At 40.4% G+C, this 19,467-nt stretch overlaps 2 protein-coding genes across 5 annotated transcripts; one reads left to right on the forward strand and one right to left on the reverse strand.

Annotated features, from left to right (window-relative positions):
• Positions 1 to 100: 100 nt before the first annotated feature.
• On the reverse strand, positions 101 to 10,983 carry LOC144195192 (clustered mitochondria protein homolog). Its single transcript, XM_077714642.1, has 30 exons — positions 10,920 to 10,983; positions 10,348 to 10,446; positions 9,423 to 9,554; positions 7,310 to 7,416; positions 7,035 to 7,206; positions 6,602 to 6,733; positions 6,336 to 6,490; positions 6,099 to 6,253; positions 5,887 to 6,003; positions 5,470 to 5,602; positions 5,293 to 5,385; positions 5,040 to 5,206; positions 4,760 to 4,939; positions 4,274 to 4,666; positions 4,131 to 4,204; positions 3,946 to 4,050; positions 3,762 to 3,862; positions 3,524 to 3,676; positions 3,362 to 3,424; positions 3,032 to 3,264; positions 2,848 to 2,932; positions 2,426 to 2,579; positions 2,209 to 2,348; positions 1,870 to 1,950; positions 1,601 to 1,726; positions 1,418 to 1,527; positions 1,247 to 1,340; positions 1,055 to 1,174; positions 914 to 987; positions 101 to 770 (listed from the first exon to the last, which is right to left on the reverse strand). Exons 3-30 carry the CDS (start codon positions 9,475 to 9,477, stop codon positions 101 to 103), a joined length of 4,242 nt encoding a protein of 1,413 aa, XP_077570768.1. The 5' UTR covers positions 9,478 to 9,554; positions 10,348 to 10,446; positions 10,920 to 10,983.
• LOC144195239 (triacylglycerol hydrolase DDHD2-like) lies at positions 10,393 to 19,399 on the forward strand. 4 transcript variants are annotated; one of them, XM_077714730.1, is made up of 20 exons: positions 10,393 to 10,711; positions 11,011 to 11,162; positions 12,912 to 13,092; positions 13,219 to 13,406; positions 13,489 to 13,578; positions 13,657 to 13,777; positions 13,890 to 13,979; positions 14,061 to 14,202; positions 14,304 to 14,512; positions 14,582 to 14,646; positions 14,727 to 14,849; positions 14,947 to 15,042; positions 15,204 to 15,365; positions 15,458 to 15,484; positions 16,040 to 16,195; positions 16,386 to 16,488; positions 16,580 to 16,738; positions 17,146 to 17,238; positions 17,575 to 17,749; positions 17,832 to 19,399. In XM_077714730.1, the coding sequence occupies exons 2-20, from the start codon at positions 11,043 to 11,045 to the stop codon at positions 17,911 to 17,913; spliced, it is 2,382 nt and encodes a 793-aa protein (XP_077570856.1). In that variant the 5' UTR covers positions 10,393 to 10,711; positions 11,011 to 11,042; the 3' UTR covers positions 17,914 to 19,399. The 4 variants fall into 4 exon arrangements, with proteins under 4 accessions (XP_077570856.1, XP_077570857.1, XP_077570858.1 ...); XM_077714731.1 differs by lacking the exon at positions 15,458 to 15,484 and having other exon boundaries at positions 10,395 to 10,711; XM_077714732.1 differs by lacking the exon at positions 17,146 to 17,238 and having other exon boundaries at positions 10,396 to 10,711.
• Positions 19,400 to 19,467: the final 68 nt, after the last annotated feature.

Raw genomic sequence — 19,467 nt, forward strand, 5'->3', positions numbered from 1 at the left:
AAGGGAAAGTAGAGGTGGACACAGCATGAACAGGTAGAAACAGCATGTCTCATTTTATCTTACAGTGGGTTGCTACACTCATTTCTTATGTCTGAGGTTTTCAAACTTGATCTGTTCCATTAACAGGGATAGTCTCCACATGATCGCTCCCTGTTTCGCCAGCTATGGTCCTGGTTGAAACAACATCTGCCCAAGTCCCCTTACTCTCGGGGGTCCCTTTAACCTCATCCGATTTTGTCTCGTCAGGCCGTTGCACTTCTTCAGAACCCTCGAGCACATTTCCTGAACTTGAATCACCATCAGCAGAATCCTCCAATGTGTCTTCAGCATTCAAAACTACACTAGGGCCGTGCTCTTCCTCACTTGCATCCACTTCTATTTTCTCCACTTCGTGACCATTGGCTGAGCTCAAAGTCTCAACTGAACTTGAGGCACCATCAGCAGAATCCTCCAATGTGTCTTCTGCATTCAAAACTACACTAGGGCTGTGCTCTTCCTCACTTGCATCCACTTCTATTTTTTCCACTACGTGACCATTGGCTGGGCTCAAAGTCTCAACTGGGGTTTTCTCCAATAGCTGTGTCTCACTGGTTTCCACCAGAGCTGAGGTTTCTTCTTTCGGAACATGATTGGTACACTCTATTCCTTGAACTGGCTCGTGTTGTCCATTCATAATTTCAGAGAGCTCCTTGGCTGCATTGCTCATCAGCTCCTTTGTCACGGCTGCCTTGATTTCCCTATGTTTCTGCTTGTATTCCTTGAACCTGTCACTATTGAAATAAGCATAATTGAATAGAGAACAGTGGTAAGAGTAGTAGTAGTAATATTAGTAGGCTAATAATTGGCATATATGAGCTTTGTGCCAGCAGCAATGTTACAATCAGCTTTTCTAACTTTTTATCACAGTATTTACCTGATAGCAATTTTTCTTATCCCCGTGACCAAAACCATTTGTTCAAGAATAGTCTCACTTGTAGGAGTCAGGCACTAAAAAAGAAGAACCCGCAAAGTGGTTAACAGAAGCAGGTAAAATTTTTAAGAAATTGCTTCTTACCTCCACTTGCTTAGATTTTGCTCCAGCCTGTCGAATAGAACGTTCTACTTGCACTGCCTGCTTGGTTATTGTGCACAAAAACTCTTTGCTGCATCGTGTCTGGGGATGCTCCTCATCAAACTGCGGAGAAGAAAAGATATAACATTCAATCTGACTCATTCTGATTGTGTTCCCTAAGAAAATGATGCTGACCAATGAGGTAAAAGCAGTGAAGGCCTCTTTTTCGTGATTCATGGCACTTCGGTAGTCTCCTTTGCTGCACAGCCACTGGGACACCAAATGCTGACTACACAGGAAAGGAAAACAAAAAGTTGGAATTTGGGCCAAGCAGTTCGAGAAGGAATGGGGAAAACAACGCCTTACGTAAGGGCGGTGTGCAGATTGGTAGGGCCAAAGAAGGAAGTATTGAGCCTGAGGGCATTTTTTAAGTACTTGCCCGCTTGATCGCCTGTTGACAGCAAGCCAAGACAACTCTGAAAGAAAAACAATGCTGGGAATAATTGGAATACTTCTTTGTTAATAATAATACCATTTTTCTTAACCTACATCTAGCCTGGCAATGTACGGGTGGTCCTCTCCATGGATGGTAAGCAGAAGCAGACGTGCTCTGAGAAGACACTTCTGGCCAAGGTTGTTCTCACCTCCGGCGCAAGCATATACAGCTAAAAGTGCCTAAATAAACATAACCATAAAAATATATACATTTCGAGCTTATGGTAGAACCTTGTGTCTGAAAAAACATGAATACATTTGATATTTTCTTGATTTTACAACAATAAAAATAGGTTGAAGAAAAACAAATGTTTGTTATTTACATATTGGTGGATCGTGTTGGGGTGGTCAAACCCAAGGACTCTTTCACTGATGACTACTGCTCTCAGTTGGACACTGCGGGCCTTTGGAACAAAAAGGTTTAAAATTAAATGATCTCCCATGTGGTTACATATAACATAGCTACCAATGGTCCGGCTAATAACAACAATAATGCAGCTATTTTCCCATTGAGGATTTTCCCCCCTTGCAATACATTACATTTATGTTTTCATGCACTCAGTACAATACAGTACAGTACACAACAAATACCTCGTCAAAAAAAGCTTTTTAAACCAAATGAAAGGTCATATGTATTGTCATCAGAATACTACCCAATGTACCTCAGCAGCTTTCCCCTGCAGATATGCCAGCTTGGCCAGCAGGCTGTGGCAGTAACACGCCTCAGGATGGAGATCATCACATACTCTCCCAAACAGATAAGTAGCATCTCTTAAATGTTCATAGGCCTGATCCATCAAACCTACCATTACATAAAAAATGAGGTTAAAGGATTGGACTTCAAACAAAACAATTTAGTACCAAGGTTGACTGCCTCACCTTTCTGAAGGTAGTTCTGTGCAGCTTGAAATGCTTTAGAAGCATCTGAAGTGGGCATTTGGATGTGTTTGACCATCGGGAAGATGTTGATTATGTCATCTGGTCCAATGGGAGGTTTACTATGGCTGTCAAATAAGTAGTCCCTCAATCTCAGCTGGTGTGGACACAGAACAAACACAAATGAACAAATGACTAGATTTTTTTTTTTAGGATTAAGTAAACTGAGGTTGTTTTCATTGGACACAAAACCAACATGATATTTTTATCCATCAAAACTTAAAAATGGATTTCTTTCAGTCATCACATTTATAGGCGTCCACATTATATATGAATTAAGACTACAGAGTTGATTATGACAACTACAGCTGTCCAATATAAGATATTCACAAACAAGGCATTTCTTACCAGTGCATTTTTCATACCTGTACGCCAGTCTTTAAACAAAACTCTCTGAGTAGGGAGATTTTCTGAAGCCTGTAGCGGTCAACCAGTTGGTTCAGACCAGTGCTGTGAAAGAAAAACGGCAGTTGTTTTAAGACTGACAACAGGCTTTGCATTATAAACAGATTAAGACAGCTCAAACAAAAAGCTTCAGTAGGGTCTTACCCAAAGCCGTCAGAGAGGCTGTACGTTTCAAAGGCATCCTGGCAGACCAGGTTCCACAACTCGGTTGCCGTGAGCGTGTTCCAGCTCGTGCACTCGGAGGCCCCGAGGCCTCTACCACGACGTCTTGACTTCTTTTTCGTGTCCTCTCCCACCGCGGCGGCTGTGAAGTGAGGGACCAGTAGGCAGCACAAGAAGTGACTGACCGCTGTAGCTAGAGAAGGCATATCCAATCCCTGCATAGAGTAAATATAAATGCTGGAGGTATATATTAAATGATGCAACAAGAATGTGCAAATACACAAAACACCCATTCCAAAAAATGGAATGTACCTGGAGAAAACTGTTGAAGACTCGCCTTGTGGAACGCATTAAAATTTCACCCATGACAAGTCTCTATTGAAAAAAGAAAGAATTTGAACTAGTACATTTAGGAAAGATGAATGATAAATTGTGTTGTGGTGAGTTTAAGTCATTTTAGTTTGCTCAACCCACCGTTATATATCTCAGGCGGTCTTTATGTTTTGAGTGGTTGATAGTTTTGATCACATGGCCCAGATACCGTAAATTGATGCCCCTTTCGTGTAGTGCTTCTTTTAAAGAAACGCCATCCATTGGGGTTTCATTGGTTTGTAGACAGTGCTCCAACTGCAACAGTTTTTTTTTGCAATCATATGGCTACCATTGAACAATGAAGATTCACACATTACATATTCAAAATGACTGTACATACAAAAGCCGGTATCTGGTGAGTTATAATGAAAGCTGCAGCTTCACGCAGTATTTTTTCATGGATCTGAAGAGATTCACTTTCATTGACGGGGAATGATACTCCTGAAAGTACAAAACAGGGGAAAAAAACCTGTGGTATTATGCCTGAGTTGATTTTTTTCTTAGACCAATTTTTCTCTTTGTACCTGGAGAGAAGACGTTGGGGCAAAATCGCATCTCAAAGATGATTTCACTAAGAGAACCCACTTCTCGACAAGCAGCCCGTACGGCCTCACTGGCGCGAGCGTCACCTGCAAACAGAAATCTGTACGTAAGTGATGCCAACTTTTACACAATAAACACCCATTATTAAATCAGTGGCACTTCTTACAAGCTGTCGCACACTCTTCAAAGCCTCCGTTATTATCCAACTTCTCCCTGACAAGCTGTGTAAACTGGGTGTGTCTAAAATAAGCATAAATATCGCAATGAGAAAAATAGCTAACATTCTGAAGGAAATCAGGTTGAACTCACTTGTGATCAATAAAACTTTGCATCAATTCTGGCCTCAGTCGACATAGGCTGTGAGGAAAACTCTTTGGAAGGCCAAAATCTTTCTGATAATTCTGCGGCCAGCTTTCACGCACAGCAGTGTTGGTCTCATCGGTTCCGTTACAGCTCGTCTCTGGACAGTAGTTGGCATCAGCCGGCAAAGTCCTGAACACATCCAGTATGTAGAATCGCCCGTCTGCCCCCAGTAGTCCCTGCGCATCCACTGATGTGAACAGTGATACCCGGTGGCCATTGGGCGCTAAAACAACATGTCTCTGCAGAGAAAGAGCTTTGGCAGAATGAGCCAAGAGTTCCAGTATGCGTCTGCGATGGGGGGACTCCTGCACACCAGCGTTTACTCCATACATCAAGCCCCTGAAACAAAGATACATTCAATATTCATTGAATAAAAGAGAACGTGAGACGTCTAAGCCTGAGATAATGTCAACTGTAAGGAAAAGGCCATACCTAGAGACTGGGGCCTTTCCCTCTTCCTGCTCTGTGCCTTCCAATCCAGGTGCTAAACCTTGAGCTGATAGGCGCACTCCCCTGTAGTCCACAATGGCCGTGGGTAGAGTGTGCAACCCTTGCAGTCCCTGCAAATCACTGTACATCTGCACCCCTTTAAGCTCCAATCTTTGAGCAGCCCTGCAATTTAGACCATGTTTTCAAAATATTGAATCAAATCACCTTCGAGTACAAAGCCAGTTTAAAAAGGATGTTTTGTCACATTTCGTTGTTCACTTACCTGCGACCCCTCTCCCCACCAAACACATTACTCGCTGCCCCCCGACTCATGAATAGGCCACCAAAGAGGAAAGCTGGATCCTCCGGATTGCCATTGACTGGCTCGGCAAAGCCTTCCACCACAGTTTCTGCACCCTGGGACACGGTCCTCACAAATGCACTGTTGACCTGGGAAAAGAGTGCCAATGCGTTAAGATAAGAAATTCTAATGATGCAAAAATTGCAGTTGATTTGATGTTATTGCTGTAGGTTACCTGTAGAAGAGCTCGCTCCCTCTGCAGTCTCTCCTCCAAGCATGTTTGCGGACGATCTCTGGCAACTTGCAGTTCCTCATTCCAATCTGGAGTCTGTAATAGTTAAAAATTCAGGTTTCTGTGTCATTGTCATTGGCATGTTGTTGGGATTCAAGAATTAGCAATATTAGAAATCACCTGGTTTGCTGGTTGATCATCTAGCCCCAGCCTGCTGAAAGTGTTTTTGTGAGTGCGGGTTGAACAGGGGGGGCCAAGCCAACACACTTTTTGGTAAGGAGTGGGCATCATGTCCATTTGAGATATCTGATGCCTTAAAAGAAACACACAATGAAAAAACTGTTAGTCAAAACTGATTTGCTTGTAACATTAGTTTGGACACCGCATGCACAAATTATAATTCCGCTAAGCATGAATTGATGCCTTTTGATAATAGTGCTTTGATTGTTGATTTCACGTAACTGTTTCATCAATGCCCTGTGTCATGTGTTATTTCAGAAACTATTACATTTAGGACAAAATACAAAATGTGTCCTCTCTATTTGAGTATCCTTTTATATAGTACATTGCTTTTGTCAAATGCTGAAGTAGTTTTACCTGCTTTTAGTAAAAGCTTGTTTGAAGGCTGGGCTAATATAAGAGAGCAGTTCAGTGAAGCAGTGGCACACTGTGGATGATTGGGAAGGACGGGGATCAAAAACCTCTGGCGTAGATCTGAGATGGATGAATTGAGATAAAAAGAGATCAATTTAAAAAACATTATCAAAAAGGGCAGGGAAAAGATCTGGGTGGATGTATACTATGTATACCTGTTAACAAAGAAACCTTTCGGACAAGATGTGATCTCAAAACTTTGTCCCTCCGTTGTCACTACAGTAATGTACATAAAGTCTCCTTGTAACTTCCTGTTTCCCGGAGGAGGGTCCCAAAAGCTAAGAGACAAATCCCGAAGGTAGGTCGGGACCTGATAGCATCAATATTCAAAACGTTAACTGATTTATAAAATTTTGCAATCAGACTGAATGTATCGGTATAGTATCTATTACTTCTGGTTGGGAACTATGTGGTAGTAAGGCCATCAAGGGCCTGTCAGAGGAACCAGGCAGGAGGTAATCAGGGGGTGCACCATCATTGTTGACCGCTTCAGATTTTGGGTTGCTTGCAGAGCGTTTCTGGTTCTTTATATTCGGTAAAGATGTTTCTGGAACACAAAGGACTATTACTATGATCATAATTGCTATTTTAGAGGTGTGTCATTGCAATGCAATTCTCTATACTGAACATTCATCACCCTTAAAGGATGCACTCCCACCTGGTACATTTGTAAGTGTGTCCAGTAAGCTGGGTGAACGTCCTTCTCTCAATGCGTCCTGAGGTCCGGACGCCCTCAAAATATCGAGGACCCGAGCCAAGTGATGTCTCGCTGAGCGGGCAGTAAAAGGCTCTGGAAAGACAAGCAATGTTAAGGTGAAAGTCGCATTATCCTTTATGACACTAACAACTAAGTGAAGTAAATGAGTAAATATTTGAATTAGGGAAATTAAAACGTTTAGGCCCCTACTACATTTATTTCTGAGGATTTTTAAGTTGTATTCAGTTAGCATTGTAGTAGTTGTAGTTCTACAGTAACTGTAATTGATATTATACTTTACTGGCTAATTACAATTTCAAAACTCAAAATGCATATATTCACACCAGTTAGTATATGATTTGAAAAAACCAGTCAGTAGAAATTAGTTGTATACCTTCAACCAGGCGTAGGATAGCTCCAGGTTTCAGTCCCTTCACGGTTTGTAATCCAACAAGGGGGTCCAGAGGTGTACCAGCAAAAGTCAAGTACAGGTTGGAGCGTGGGGCGACTTCATCTCGTGAGAACAAAGTCGTTAGCGCATCTTGAACCAGCCAAAATCCACAAATCTTTGCACACAAAATGGATAGCAATGGACAGTCACAGATTTAATGTTATGGCCAATGAATGTCAACTCTCTTAACATTGGATACAGGCCAGTTATTTATGTACCTGAAACTCAAACGGCTCCACTCCAGCTCCCTGGATCTTAACGGGGAATGATGAGTCATCTTCATGCTTGGTAGCAGGAGCATCTTTACCAAGTGTCAGGCTGACATCTGTTTGGCAAGAGCAATCAGAGAAGCACATCTGTCTTCATATTGATATATTCTGACCATTGGAATGAATTGATATGATTGAGTGGAGAAAATTAATGAACAAAATAGAAAAAGCACTTTCTGGAGAAATGGTTTGGGTGATGCTTTCTTCTCTGGTGGTTCAATTTTAATGACTAATTTAGGAGCATTTTTGGGTCTCTTGTTAACTCATTTGCTCATATTAATGGCGCTAAACATCCAAGCTGATAGTACAAAAATTACAGTAAATAATTTCAACTCTCTGATACTAAAAGACAAGTGAAACCTAGTAGTGTCAACCCATTTTGCCCGACTGAGTATAACTGTGATTTTTGACCCGAAATAAAAATTATGAAAGGTGCTTATGCTACTTATTCCAATTTCATGCCTGTGGGCAACTTTGACAAAGGTATTCAGCCTTTAAAAATCATTTCCGAGTGCCCCCTGTCAACTTATTTAAAAAAAATGAGAACTTGGGGCACAAATGGGTTGATCCATAAAAAAAAGTGAAATGAAAAACTAATTTCCTGAGGACTACAAAGTAAAAATTGCATTTTGTACACTGTATGCTTGTAGGGGTTGAAGAGTTAAGTCCATGAACAAATGAATGAGTAATAAATGACATTTGAGAAGGAGCGAGCACATTTTTGGGTGAAATAAAAGTCAGTGTGCATCTTCACTCTTTAGACATATCCCATGCACAGAGCAGGACCTAGCATGCACAACCTACATTGTGACTGAACCTGTTGAATTTGCCTAATAGCCTTCATGTCATGAGGAGTTGAGGGGACAACCACACCCTGTAGTGGCATGCGGAGACTGCAAAGTGCTAAAACACATAAACTAACACAGCTTTAGCCTTGCAGTGAGGCATTCATGAATGTGCCTGCGTCGTACTACACCTTCTCCACGAACTTCACACACTCATTTGGGAGGAATGTGGCCGTTTTACAATAAAACCCTTGCTGTCAGCGTGGGAGCCCACCATTGGAAATCACCCAAAGAGCAGCTTCTCCCTTCACAATTGGCCGAAGGAAGTTTCCTCCTCTTTTCTGGCACTCAGCCACTAGCCTCTTCTCGACTGGAGGTGACTTACTACTGCAGCAACCTGCATAGTTGACAAGTTTATTTTTGTGCACTGACTAAATGTTTTTACCATTCTATATGGCACTCAATTGACTCATTGTCTGTCCTTGACGTCCAATCCATCTGGACTGACACAAAGTTAAAATCTATTGGACATCAAGCACCGTCATTGGTATTAAAAGATGCTCCACTCTGCTGCTCTCACTTGGACTAGTTATTTATTTATTGATAATTTATTTTTCAATTTTTTTGTTGTTGTATTTATGCACAATTAACATTATCGGCCAGTCCTGACGGATGGAAGCTTTGTCTATGGAAAACAGTCAAATACTATGCAAAAATATATTTTAATGTCCATTGCCAGTGTATTTCTATTATTTCTGTTCTGTAGTGCATTTTAAATCAAACAATTATTATCTATAAATGATTAAAAGTTAATGATATACACACATTTTTATGCCTTTTTTTAAAATTAGCAAAACCTTGCATTGCAATATAAAGAGCTAAAGACTATTAAGGGAAAGGTCACTTTGCATCATTTTGTGATGTTTTTTGTTGTGACTTTAGCTGTTGAAAATTGTAACCACATATATTAGGAAGGTAAGGGCCCTGGGGCACGCTCACCTGCAGACAGGCCAGCACACATTCAACCGTAACCACTCCGTCCTGTCTAAGGGGAGTGGCAAAGGTAAGAAATTCGTACGAGAATGAAGACTCCCTTATTCTTGGATATCAGGTTTTATCTCTGTGACTATTTGCACTATGAAAACTAAAAAAGCAGACACACTCAAAGCAGCAGAATAGTGTTTAATGTCCGTCCCACCCACCCCCTCTCAACTCTCAAACAGGGAGGCCCCAATGATAAAAAAGAAGAAAAGTAAAAGCATGTTTGGCTTTCTCACCATTGCTTTTGGCTTGTCCTCTTCTTGCTGCTCCTTTCCTCACTTTGTCCTTCATGTTTGCGTGTTGATTGCCTTTTCTTCCCCTTGAATATTTTGGATCCACTGGCCTGGAACTGCCGGTCTTGCGTCAGGCTGGAATGCAATGCAGAGTGTATCTGAAAATGTGCAGCTGGGTGCCTTTTAAAGGAAACAGAGTGAAAGTAAATGACAGTGGAGGACTCTGGCTTCTGCCCCTTCAGTTCTGCAAACTCGACTTATCTGTTCACTCAGTTAAAAAAAGAAAAAAGAAGGGAAAAAAGCCCCACCCTCTTGTTGCTCCACACAGTCAGTCCACTCTGCATGTCTCCCACACTTTGTAAAATTGGGTGTGTCTTTGCATTCTATCTGTGCTCACTCTTCCTACCCCTGGCATATTTCACTCCCTATAAACTTATGAGAGTGAAATGAAGTGCATATTTTGCATAGTAAAAATGACATCTCAGTCAACCCGTTAATCATTTATTTCCACATACTATAGTACAGTACCCAGTTAGTTTTGTTAAGGTGACGTGCAGTATATGACATACTAAGTGGAGTCATATTTACATGAACTACTACTACTACTATGCTTGTTTTCCCCTACAAATGGGTGCGCCAATTCTTTGTAGTGTGGTTACTCACACATTGGGAATTATTGTCATTTACGCTTTTACACAAAACAAGACCAACAGGATCTGTTTTAAATTGGGTCAGAATTCCGTGAAAGTAACATGGAATACTTTGCAGATGGACGGCCGAGAAGTTAAGGACATAAGGATCTATGTCGCCAGTAAAGTTTCCCCAAATCTTGCAGAATGCCATGTGTATTTTTAAAAATGTACATCAAATAAGAAAGAATGGGCACCAAAATGATGAAATACATTGTAAACAGCACATTTGTACTCACCGTGAAGTCAGAAAACGTCAGCAAACTCGTGACGTCATCGTATCATTAGGTGGCCAATGCAGTGGTGCCTTCGATTGCTGTTCGTAAATGCAAACATCACTGTAACGAATTTATAATATATGTTTCTCTGATTTGTTTACAGGGAATATATGTTACTAAAATGTATATACAAAATCAATTAAGGAAGAATTTCTGAAAACAATGTCTTTATTGCCGGTTCAAGAGTCGTATTAAGTCTGAACGTCTTAACCGTACTTGAATGTAACACCATTTGACAGTAGACCGTCCTTGGCTAATGTAGCTAAGAGTCGGTGATAGAAATAAACGAAATCGGAACCCCAGATCAACATTTTGGAGGTCGTTGGTGAGTTTAAGTCCATATTTTCTGTCGTGCTCATGTAAAAAAGAGATCGGATAATAAGACGATTAATCCGTGTTCCTTCTTACAACCTAAAGCCTGCTAGCCTGTACACAACATCTTGCGAAAGTGGACACAACCATTAATTCCAATATGTTTTTAAAATGTCACTTTAAAATAGATCACGTTACATAAAGCTTGTCCTGTATCCTACCATTGTGATTATATAGTGACATCTCCTGTCAACGTGAACAACTTTGTTTACTTCAAACTTGACATTGTTATTGTGCTGCCCATTTCCTCAGTAACGTCAGCAGGTTGGGATAAGGTTGAGCTAATGTCCCTCAATTCTGGTGACCAAGAGGCTTTATCTCAAGCTTCCCCCTCTGCAAAAAACAAGGACCACCAACAGAAGCTGCCCAGTATTGTGGCTACAGATCACACACATGTGGACCAGGTAAGACCTTTGTTTTGATGCCACCTATAATGAGTGCGGTTTAGGGTTCGCATAGGAATGGGAGGGGCTGGCATCTGGTTGTCAACACGTATGTGCTATTCAACAGCTGAACACTCTTCTCTCAAATTGAACGTACTACGGGTGGTTAATGCGTCAGCCTCAAAGTTCTGGGGTTGAGGGTTTGATCCCAGGTCAGTCCTCACTGTCTGGAGTTTGCATGTTCTCCCCGGGCTAGTGTGGGTTTTCTCCAGGTACTCTGGTTTCCTCCCACAACCCAAAAACATGCAGGGTAGGCTAGTTGAACAATCTAAATTGCCCCTAGCTGTGAATGCTTTTTTCTCTCATTGTGCCCTGTGATTGGCTGGCCACCGATTCAGAGTGTCCCCCGACTGGGTGTCCAAAGTCAGGTGGCGTAGGATCCAGCACCCCCATAACCCTTGTGAGGATAAGCGGTTCAGAAAATGAATGAATGAATTATAATTGTTTTATAATCAAACTCATAATACTGACAGGCAAGTCACCTCACAGTTCCAAGATTAAGGGTTTATTACCTCGTGGTAAATGTTATTGCAATTGGTTTTAACACAACCGTCCATCTCATATGAAAAATATGCTTATGTGAAGATTCCTTCTGCACTGTTTTGCACTGTAATGGATTTACTTTTGTCACCCCTCCAACTGAGACATTTCACACAGTTACTGGTGCATCATTGCACAATACTTGGATTAAGAAATGAGAATCACATTGCTGTCAAAGTAATTTCCTCCACGTCTATTTGTCTATTAAATCCTGTAATGTAAACTAGCAACGAAACCCACGCACAATAGTTGCAATCAAGTGACATGGCACCTCTCTCCCCTACTGAGCTACCAGTGACTGAGAAAAGCGTAACACAGTCCGAAGCACTTGATATATAATGTATGGAACAATGCGCCTCTCTGCAAAACTCCAAAGCTGTGCCAGGCATGACTGAAAGTAATTTATTGACTCTGCTTTGTTACATACAGCTCACACCCCTCAAAGTGTTCATCAAGCTCAGTGCTCAATAATTCTTATTTAGTGCCAGAGTTGGTTTGTGCTACTGTCCTAATGGACAAAAATAGCTGCTACATTCTTTACCCGCTGCGTGACAGCGCAGCATAATGAAGACACTGCCCTTATTTCCAGCAAAGGAAATACTTTGACTGTACTTGGTAATCACATATTGTTCTTCTGTATTGTTTGACACAGTGTTAGTTATTGGTAGGGATTTGAAGCTACTGTCCCATATTTAGCAACTGTACCTTTAATAACACGTGGTGTAGAGAAATTCCAAGTTATTTCTTTTCTGGAGTTTCAACACCCTCGTGACTTGTTTCCTACTTGGCACTAGTGTAATTGCGTGTCAAGCAGTGTTGGCTCAAATGTGTAAGATTCAATGGAAAGCGGTTTGCTTGGAAGCTGTACTTGTGTCGCCCATACAACGAGGGGAAAAGTGGATTAGAAGAGGGCAGAGTAAAACAGAGCTTTGTCTGTCTGACCAAGAAGAGGGTGAAAGACAAGGACAGAAGAGGACTCATCCATCCCTGTCTGTTGTTCTCTACTTTGGCAGATGCTCTAAATTTTCCTCTTGAACAGTATCATAATGGAACACACCGTAATGAGCTTGTACTTTTTTAATTATTGAAGTTAAATCAGATCCAACATTTGATAATAGCATTTGTTTACTTTTTTTCCTTAATATTGTCCATTTGGGCCATTGTCTACAGGTCTTGCCACCAGTGGATGAAGCCTCTCCCGGTTCCAGTTCGTCCTTTGAGACGCTCGACATGGAGCCTTACCAAAAAGTGCAGCCTCACTGGTTCTTCTACAAACGGAGCGATGACAAGATAATCTGGCTCCCTTATAGCAGAGAAGATTCAGAAAAATTAGAGAATGCCAACAATGCAGGTAAACACTCAATAACTAAGCATAAACATATACTAGAATTGCAAATTCTATTTGCTAAAGAAAGTGGACTGCATTCCATGATTTTGTCACCTCTGGTCTAAAGTTTAGTTTTGTATGCGTTATCAGCAGGCGATGCGGAGGTGGTGGTGGCTGTGGAGGGTGAACGCTACGATGTACATGTGAAGGAGAGGAAGTGCTATGCCGTATACTGGGAACAAGCCCCTTTTGAAGTTCGGCGCTGCACGTGGTTCCACAAGGGAGATAAAGACATGAGGTTCATACCATACCCTGAAGATTTAAGCAACAGTCTGGAGGTAGTCTATTTTCACAGCACGGAACTGTTTGAAATATCATCCGTTCTTCAATAAGAGCAGCCAACCTGTTCTAACTTCCCAGGATGCCTATATGATCGCAGTTACTTTGGATGAGTGGAAAAGGAAGCTAGATTTTCCTACAGGAGAAACGGTTATTTTACATAATCCCAAGGTGAAAACTGCACCAATACGGTTATCCTCAATACATATGTATTCCATTAAATGTCTTCTTCTTCTTACCCCTTTTCAGATGATAATGCACTACACACCAATAGGATTGCAGGAAGACTGGATCTCATCCCCGTCTGAAAATACACGTCCTAGAACAGTAAAACGTGGAGTCCATAACATTCCTGCAGATATACCTGATGGTACAATTGTTTTTCTTAATTGATTGTGTAGCATTTTCACACTAGTTCATTTATTAGAATAATTCTTAATTTATGAAGGTTTGGGGGAATTTCATTTTCTGTTTATTTGAAGGTGAACCAGAAAACGTGGACCACCTTGTATTTATGGTCCATGGCATTGGTCCTGCTTGTGATTTGCGGTTCAGATCCATCATACAGTGTGGTAAGAGATTCTATTTGTCGTTTGTGTTTCCAACAGTGCAGAGATAGATTTATAATTCCTAGTCCTATGTTCCCTTTTCAGTGAATGACTTTCGGAGTGTGTCACTGTCCTTGTTGGCTTCTCATTATAAGACTGCTCAACTTGAGGGAAAGGTGGGAAGGGTGGAGTTTCTCCCCGTGAATTGGCATAAAGCTTTACATGGAGATGCCACTGGTGTGGATGAGTAAGTTTAAGGAAGAACTGAGTATGAACATAATAAGAAACCTATTTGGTCTCTGTTTGAACCTGTTACTAATTCAATTCTTTTTTTTTTCTTACTTACAGAGATATTCATCGGATCACTCTGCCCAGCATCAGCAGATTAAGGCATTTCACCAACGATACCCTACTAGACTTGTTTTTCTATAATAGTCCTACCTATTGCCAGACCATAGTGGACACAGTCGCTTCAGAGATCAACAGACTACACACACTTTTTAAAGAAAGACACCCCAAGTTCAAGGGAGAGATTTCTGTTGTGGGTCATAGCCTTGGTAAGAGACCGATATTATTCTTGGTCTAACCATTTTGCGCAAAGACACTCATTTCTCGTTTTTCAACAGGTTCTTTGATCCTATTTGACATGCTAACCAACCAACGAACTGGTCCGGAATCAGCAAGAGAAGAGGTATAATTGCGTGCACACGCAATGGTTACTTTGTTAATAACTTCACTGAAAAGAGATTTTAAAAGAGGTCTATGCTTAAGGCGCTGTCAGTGGACCCATGTCATCTGGAACCTGATACACTTCTAGAGCAGACTCTTGCCCGACTGGGCCTGCAGCAATATGCAGGCACATTAAAGGCAGAAAACCTGGATCTTGAATCACTGGTAACACACACAGGCAAATGGGCAAAATCTTACATTCTATAATCATTATTTTGACTTTTAAAACATAAGTTTTTTTTTTTTTTTTACATTTTTTTAGGGTCTTTGCCAAGAAGATGATCTCAAGGATTTAGGAATTCCTCTTGGGCCCCGGAAGAAGATTCTGAAATATGTCAGGAAAAAATGTTTACCAGAGGTTAGACACATATACAGTGAATTTTTTAGGTTATGAATTATTATTTATGTCAGGTTTGAGTGGTTGTTTTTTTTATTTTATTTCGAAAATATATTGTGAAAATAATTTGTTTTAGTTTGTTTTAAATGATGGACTAAATATTTGTTTTAATGTTTAATTAGGATTCCAAAGCAGGACATCTGAGCCTAGAGCGGCAAGGTTCCCTCCAAAAGGGAGACAATGGTAACCAGCCTCAAGGAGATGTCGAAAAGGGCCAGTTTCTCCGAGCACAGTCCATCACCAGCGCTGTAGATTATGAATATTTCAACATGGGCATCGGACAGGTACCACGCATGCATGCATGGAAATGGGTAGATTTGCTTCAAGCCTTCATGCATCACCCTCCTGCTTCTTTCCTGCCTGCTTGCCTGGATAGACCAATGGAGGCATAGCCAAGGGACAGGTTTGTCTCAAGTGGTGTCCACATCCTTCCAAACACAGTATGCTCCAGGGGTCACCAAAATAAAACCCAATTATATAAGCTAGCTCCCCCAAAGATCGACGTCTTCAAGAAATAGCTCCACAGTGATTAGGTGTATTGATTAGAAATGTTGGTGAATCGACCATTTCAAAGTAGGTGATTTAAAAATAAAAGCTTACATATTGACATATATTTGTATGAGTAAGCCCGAGAAGAAGCTCTTTTTTAAATGGTCGGTGACCCCTGGTAAAGTTTCTTATGATCAATATTATTTCATTGGTTATAACAGACTTTGAAACATAAGCTCACCTTCAATTTCTGTTCTCATTCAGCCTTGCATGAATGGCTAGCTTTTCTCTTTGCATGCTCTCATTCCTTTTATTATTATTTTTTTTTTTTTGAAGTTGTATGTAGGTTTTGGATAGGATTTCTACATTATTGCACCAATATTTGTTTAATGGGTCTGCAGTGTTTGACAGAAGACTAGTTGTCTTTTAGCAATTTGAACATGAATGATTAAGTCTTTTCTCTCTGCAGGTATCCGTGGATTACCCGCAGCTAGCGTTTCAGCCACAGACTTTTTTTGCTTTTGGATCGCCTATTGGGATGTTCCTAACTGTCCGTGGACTTAAACGCATCGATCTCAACTACAGCTTCCCGACCTGCAAGGGCTTTTATAACATCTATCACCCGGTGCGCAACAGCACATATTCATACATTTCTTGAAAACAGCGTTTTTATATACCGCTTAACTGGTCTAATGCCTGGGGTCTGACTGGATAGGTGTCCTTGAGGCCCAGAGTTGTTGACCCCTGGTCTAATGGATGTCTGACTTTTCAATTAAATCTCAAAATAACCTCATACATTTTCTTTTCTTGCGCAGTTTGATCCTGTTGCTTACCGGATTGAACCCATGATTATTACAGATGTTGACCTTGAACCCATGCTAATTCCACACCATAAAGGACGTAAAAGGATGCATTTGGGTGAGGATTTCTTGTTTTTCTTGTAAAAGCACTGTCATAGCATGATCTTTTCTTCTAAAATCTTAAAGCTAATATATCTTTTTTTCCTCAGAACTGAAGGACAGTTTGACCCGCATGAGTATTGATTTGAAGAATAATTTTCTGGGATCATTACGGACGGCTTGGCAGTCCCTTTCCAGACTACCAGTTGCAGCACTGCCCCCAGTTGAAGGAGAAACTATAACAGAGGAAATTCTTAAGGAGACACAAGGTAGATTTTAGGATTTTGTAAGTTGTTTAACGTAGCAGAGCCCACGATAATTAGTGCCACTACATCCCATACTACTCTTTTCAAAATCTACTTAACTATTTGAATTTGTTTTTTCTCCAATAGATCCAGTAAATGTTAGCCACAGTGCTTACTGTTTCAGGTCTACAGACAAATATAGGGCTACAAATTGGGGGAAAAATAAAAAATAAAATTGCACCAATTCCCTGGCTTCTGCTGTGGTAGATAAATATGTCAACTATGCAGTAGTATGTGTGTTTGTGCATGTGTCTAACCCCCTTGTCTTCATACTCCTGACCCTCTGCTTGCCACCATTCTCCCTATTTGTCTCTAACACCTGCTTCCCATGCCCTTTTGCACTTTTGTGTGAACCACCGCTTTGGCTGCAGTTTGTGCCTCTGCTCAGAGGGAGGAAAAAAGTGGTGACTTTTGGACTAAAATATTGGAGTGGCCCAGGGCCCTTCATAGACATCCCCTCCAAGGTAAGCCAGGGCAGAAACACAGCTATCAGGGAAAATTGGACACCATGTTGTGTTCATTTCAACTTGGCTAGTTATGAATAGAAATTTGAAATTTCCTGAAAGATTCTGTTTTTTCGGGCTACTTAAATCATAGTTCAAGTTAAATTACACAGTAATAATTACTTATTGTATAGGACCAGGACAGATGATATTAACATGACAGTGCTTTGGAAACAGGACTAAAAGACTCAAATCTAATATCAATGAAACTAATTGTAATCCATTCCACTTCCTTTGTCTTGATTGTCGTGACTGAAAAGATTTTACATCGAATAAATGAATCTGTTGTCCCTGCAGGCGAAAATGAAGAGGTGGACTCGCTACAATCTACAGAGGAACCACAGGCAGAGCAAGCAGAAATCAAAATGGGAATGTTAAACGCAGGGCGACGCATCGACTTTGTGCTTCAGGAAAAACCCATAGAAAGCTTCAATGAATATTTGTTTGCCATTCAATCTCATCTTTGCTATTGGTGAGGATGCTTCTATTCAAACTTCCTTTTTAATCCTTTCTTTTTCGGTAAGATTGTTAATTTTGTATTGTTTCTCTATTAGGGAATCTGAGGACGCTGCTCTGTTGTTGCTGAAGGAAATTTATGACAAATTGGATGTAGCATTGGAACAGCATCAACAGTAATTAGATTTTTTCTCAATAAACGCCATTGGGACCTGGAAATGGAAATACAAGGGATCATCAACAGAGGTAGTAAAATCCTCCTCCAGAATGCCTTACTGCCCGTGACAGTTGTATCTCTCGTGGTCAGGTGACTGTCAGTCACGCCACTCAAAGTTTCAGGCATTACACAATGTTGGCTAAATGTCGACTTAGTGATTTATCCTGTTCGGTGTTGCACGTGTCTAATATTCCTTACCATGCACTTTCATTAATATCATAATATCATTCACACAGCTAACTATACATTTAAAGAAAAAATAATTTTGTTATTATGAACAGAAGTTTAGTTGAAAAAGAAAAAGAATCACATGTATTGACTTGCTCAAGCACAATTTATAAAAGAAAGAGTGTGCATTCACATCTTATTGCTTTAGAATTTTATTTTGGTAGACTGAAATATTTTTGTGTCTTTGTTGAGTCTGAAATTCACCCAAAGAAACTAAAAGCTGCTGCTCCAACATTGTGCAATTTTGCTAAAATGTCTAAATGAAGTTTTTATTTGAGCTTTTCTTTTATTTCATATATTTCAGAAGTGTGTGTGTGTGGTGCATTTAATTCTGTACATTTTAGAAGTTTGCAATTCGAATATTATACTGTGTACTGGCAGATATGTTTGCAGAACTTATTTTGGATCATGTCAAGGGCCAAATGTATTTTCTTTCTTTTGCCCTGAGGGATTGCACAATGAATTACCCTCTATCTCAAATATATTGATTCACTGTTTTGTATTATAATCTTAGCAGTGTAAATTTTTCGGTTAACTGAGTTCTCTATGTCCTCGTGTAGTCTATTTGTCACTTTGCTATGCACAAATTTGAGAGCTTAATATGTCTAAATCAACCCGAAATATAATCAAAGGCAACTATTTTTTTTCCTACCCACGAGCCCTTATTTTTCACCACAGACTTGTTTACGATAAACTCCTAACATATTTAAATCTAGTTAGTGGCTTATTTTAAGCTTCTGCATCTCACATGTGGGTCATATCAGAATTTGAAGACAATTTACACCTTTACCCTTTTAAATTTGAAATAAAAATCCAAATACAAAAACATGTTTTTTTCCTGCATAACTAAAGGTATAATTAGTATTCTCACTACTGTCTTTAAATGAAGTTGAAAGGCCGGTCTTGACAGAAAATCCGGTTTGCCCTGCTGACCATTCCAAAACCCTGCTTTTTTTCCAAATGTATTTACTTATGGTTAAACCTTTCATGTTCGCTCATGGTAAATCTGAATGTCTTTTAAGGGTGAGACAGTTTTAATGTGCCACATGGGAATTGGACGTGCTCGATTTACTCTGCTCATTTTTGTTGCTTTACTAGTTTGCGTAGTATTACAGTCAATTGTATGCAATCGTGTATTGTCAGACTAGGGTACGTCTCTTGAGGTTAGAGTCTTGTGCATCTAGTCCCCGACAGGTACACCATGAGTTAGGGTGCATAAAAAGGGGCGCCGACCTTCCCATCCCCCTGATCCTCATGTGCAGCTTGACTAACAATAAAGGAGTGTCTTT

The sequence above is a fragment of the Stigmatopora nigra genome, chromosome 4, assembly GCF_051989575.1.
Source record: "Stigmatopora nigra isolate UIUO_SnigA chromosome 4, RoL_Snig_1.1, whole genome shotgun sequence".
NCBI lineage: Eukaryota > Metazoa > Chordata > Actinopteri > Syngnathiformes > Syngnathidae > Stigmatopora > Stigmatopora nigra.

Bases quoted from the DNA above. Each gene is read 5' to 3' on its own strand.
- LOC144195239 (XM_077714730.1), top strand. From the start codon at position 11,043: ATGTCCCTCAATTCTGGTGACCAAGAGGCTTTATCTCAAGCTTCCCCC. The intron at 14,850-14,946 runs GTAACACACACA...ACATTTTTTTAG, and splicing joins ACCTGGATCTTGAATCACTG to GGTCTTTGCCAAGAAGATGA. The intron at 17,239-17,574 runs GTAAGCCAGGGC...TTGTCCCTGCAG, and splicing joins TCATAGACATCCCCTCCAAG to GCGAAAATGAAGAGGTGGAC.
- LOC144195192 (XM_077714642.1), bottom strand. From the start codon at position 9,477: ATGAAGGACAAAGTGAGGAAAGGAGCAGCAAGAAGAGGACAAGCCAAA. The intron at 2,580-2,847 runs GTATGAAAAATG...TGTCCACACCAG, and splicing joins GTTTAAAGACTGGCGTACAG to CTGAGATTGAGGGACTACTT. The intron at 1,727-1,869 runs GTAAATAACAAA...ATGTTTATTTAG, and splicing joins CCAACACGATCCACCAATAT to GCACTTTTAGCTGTATATGC.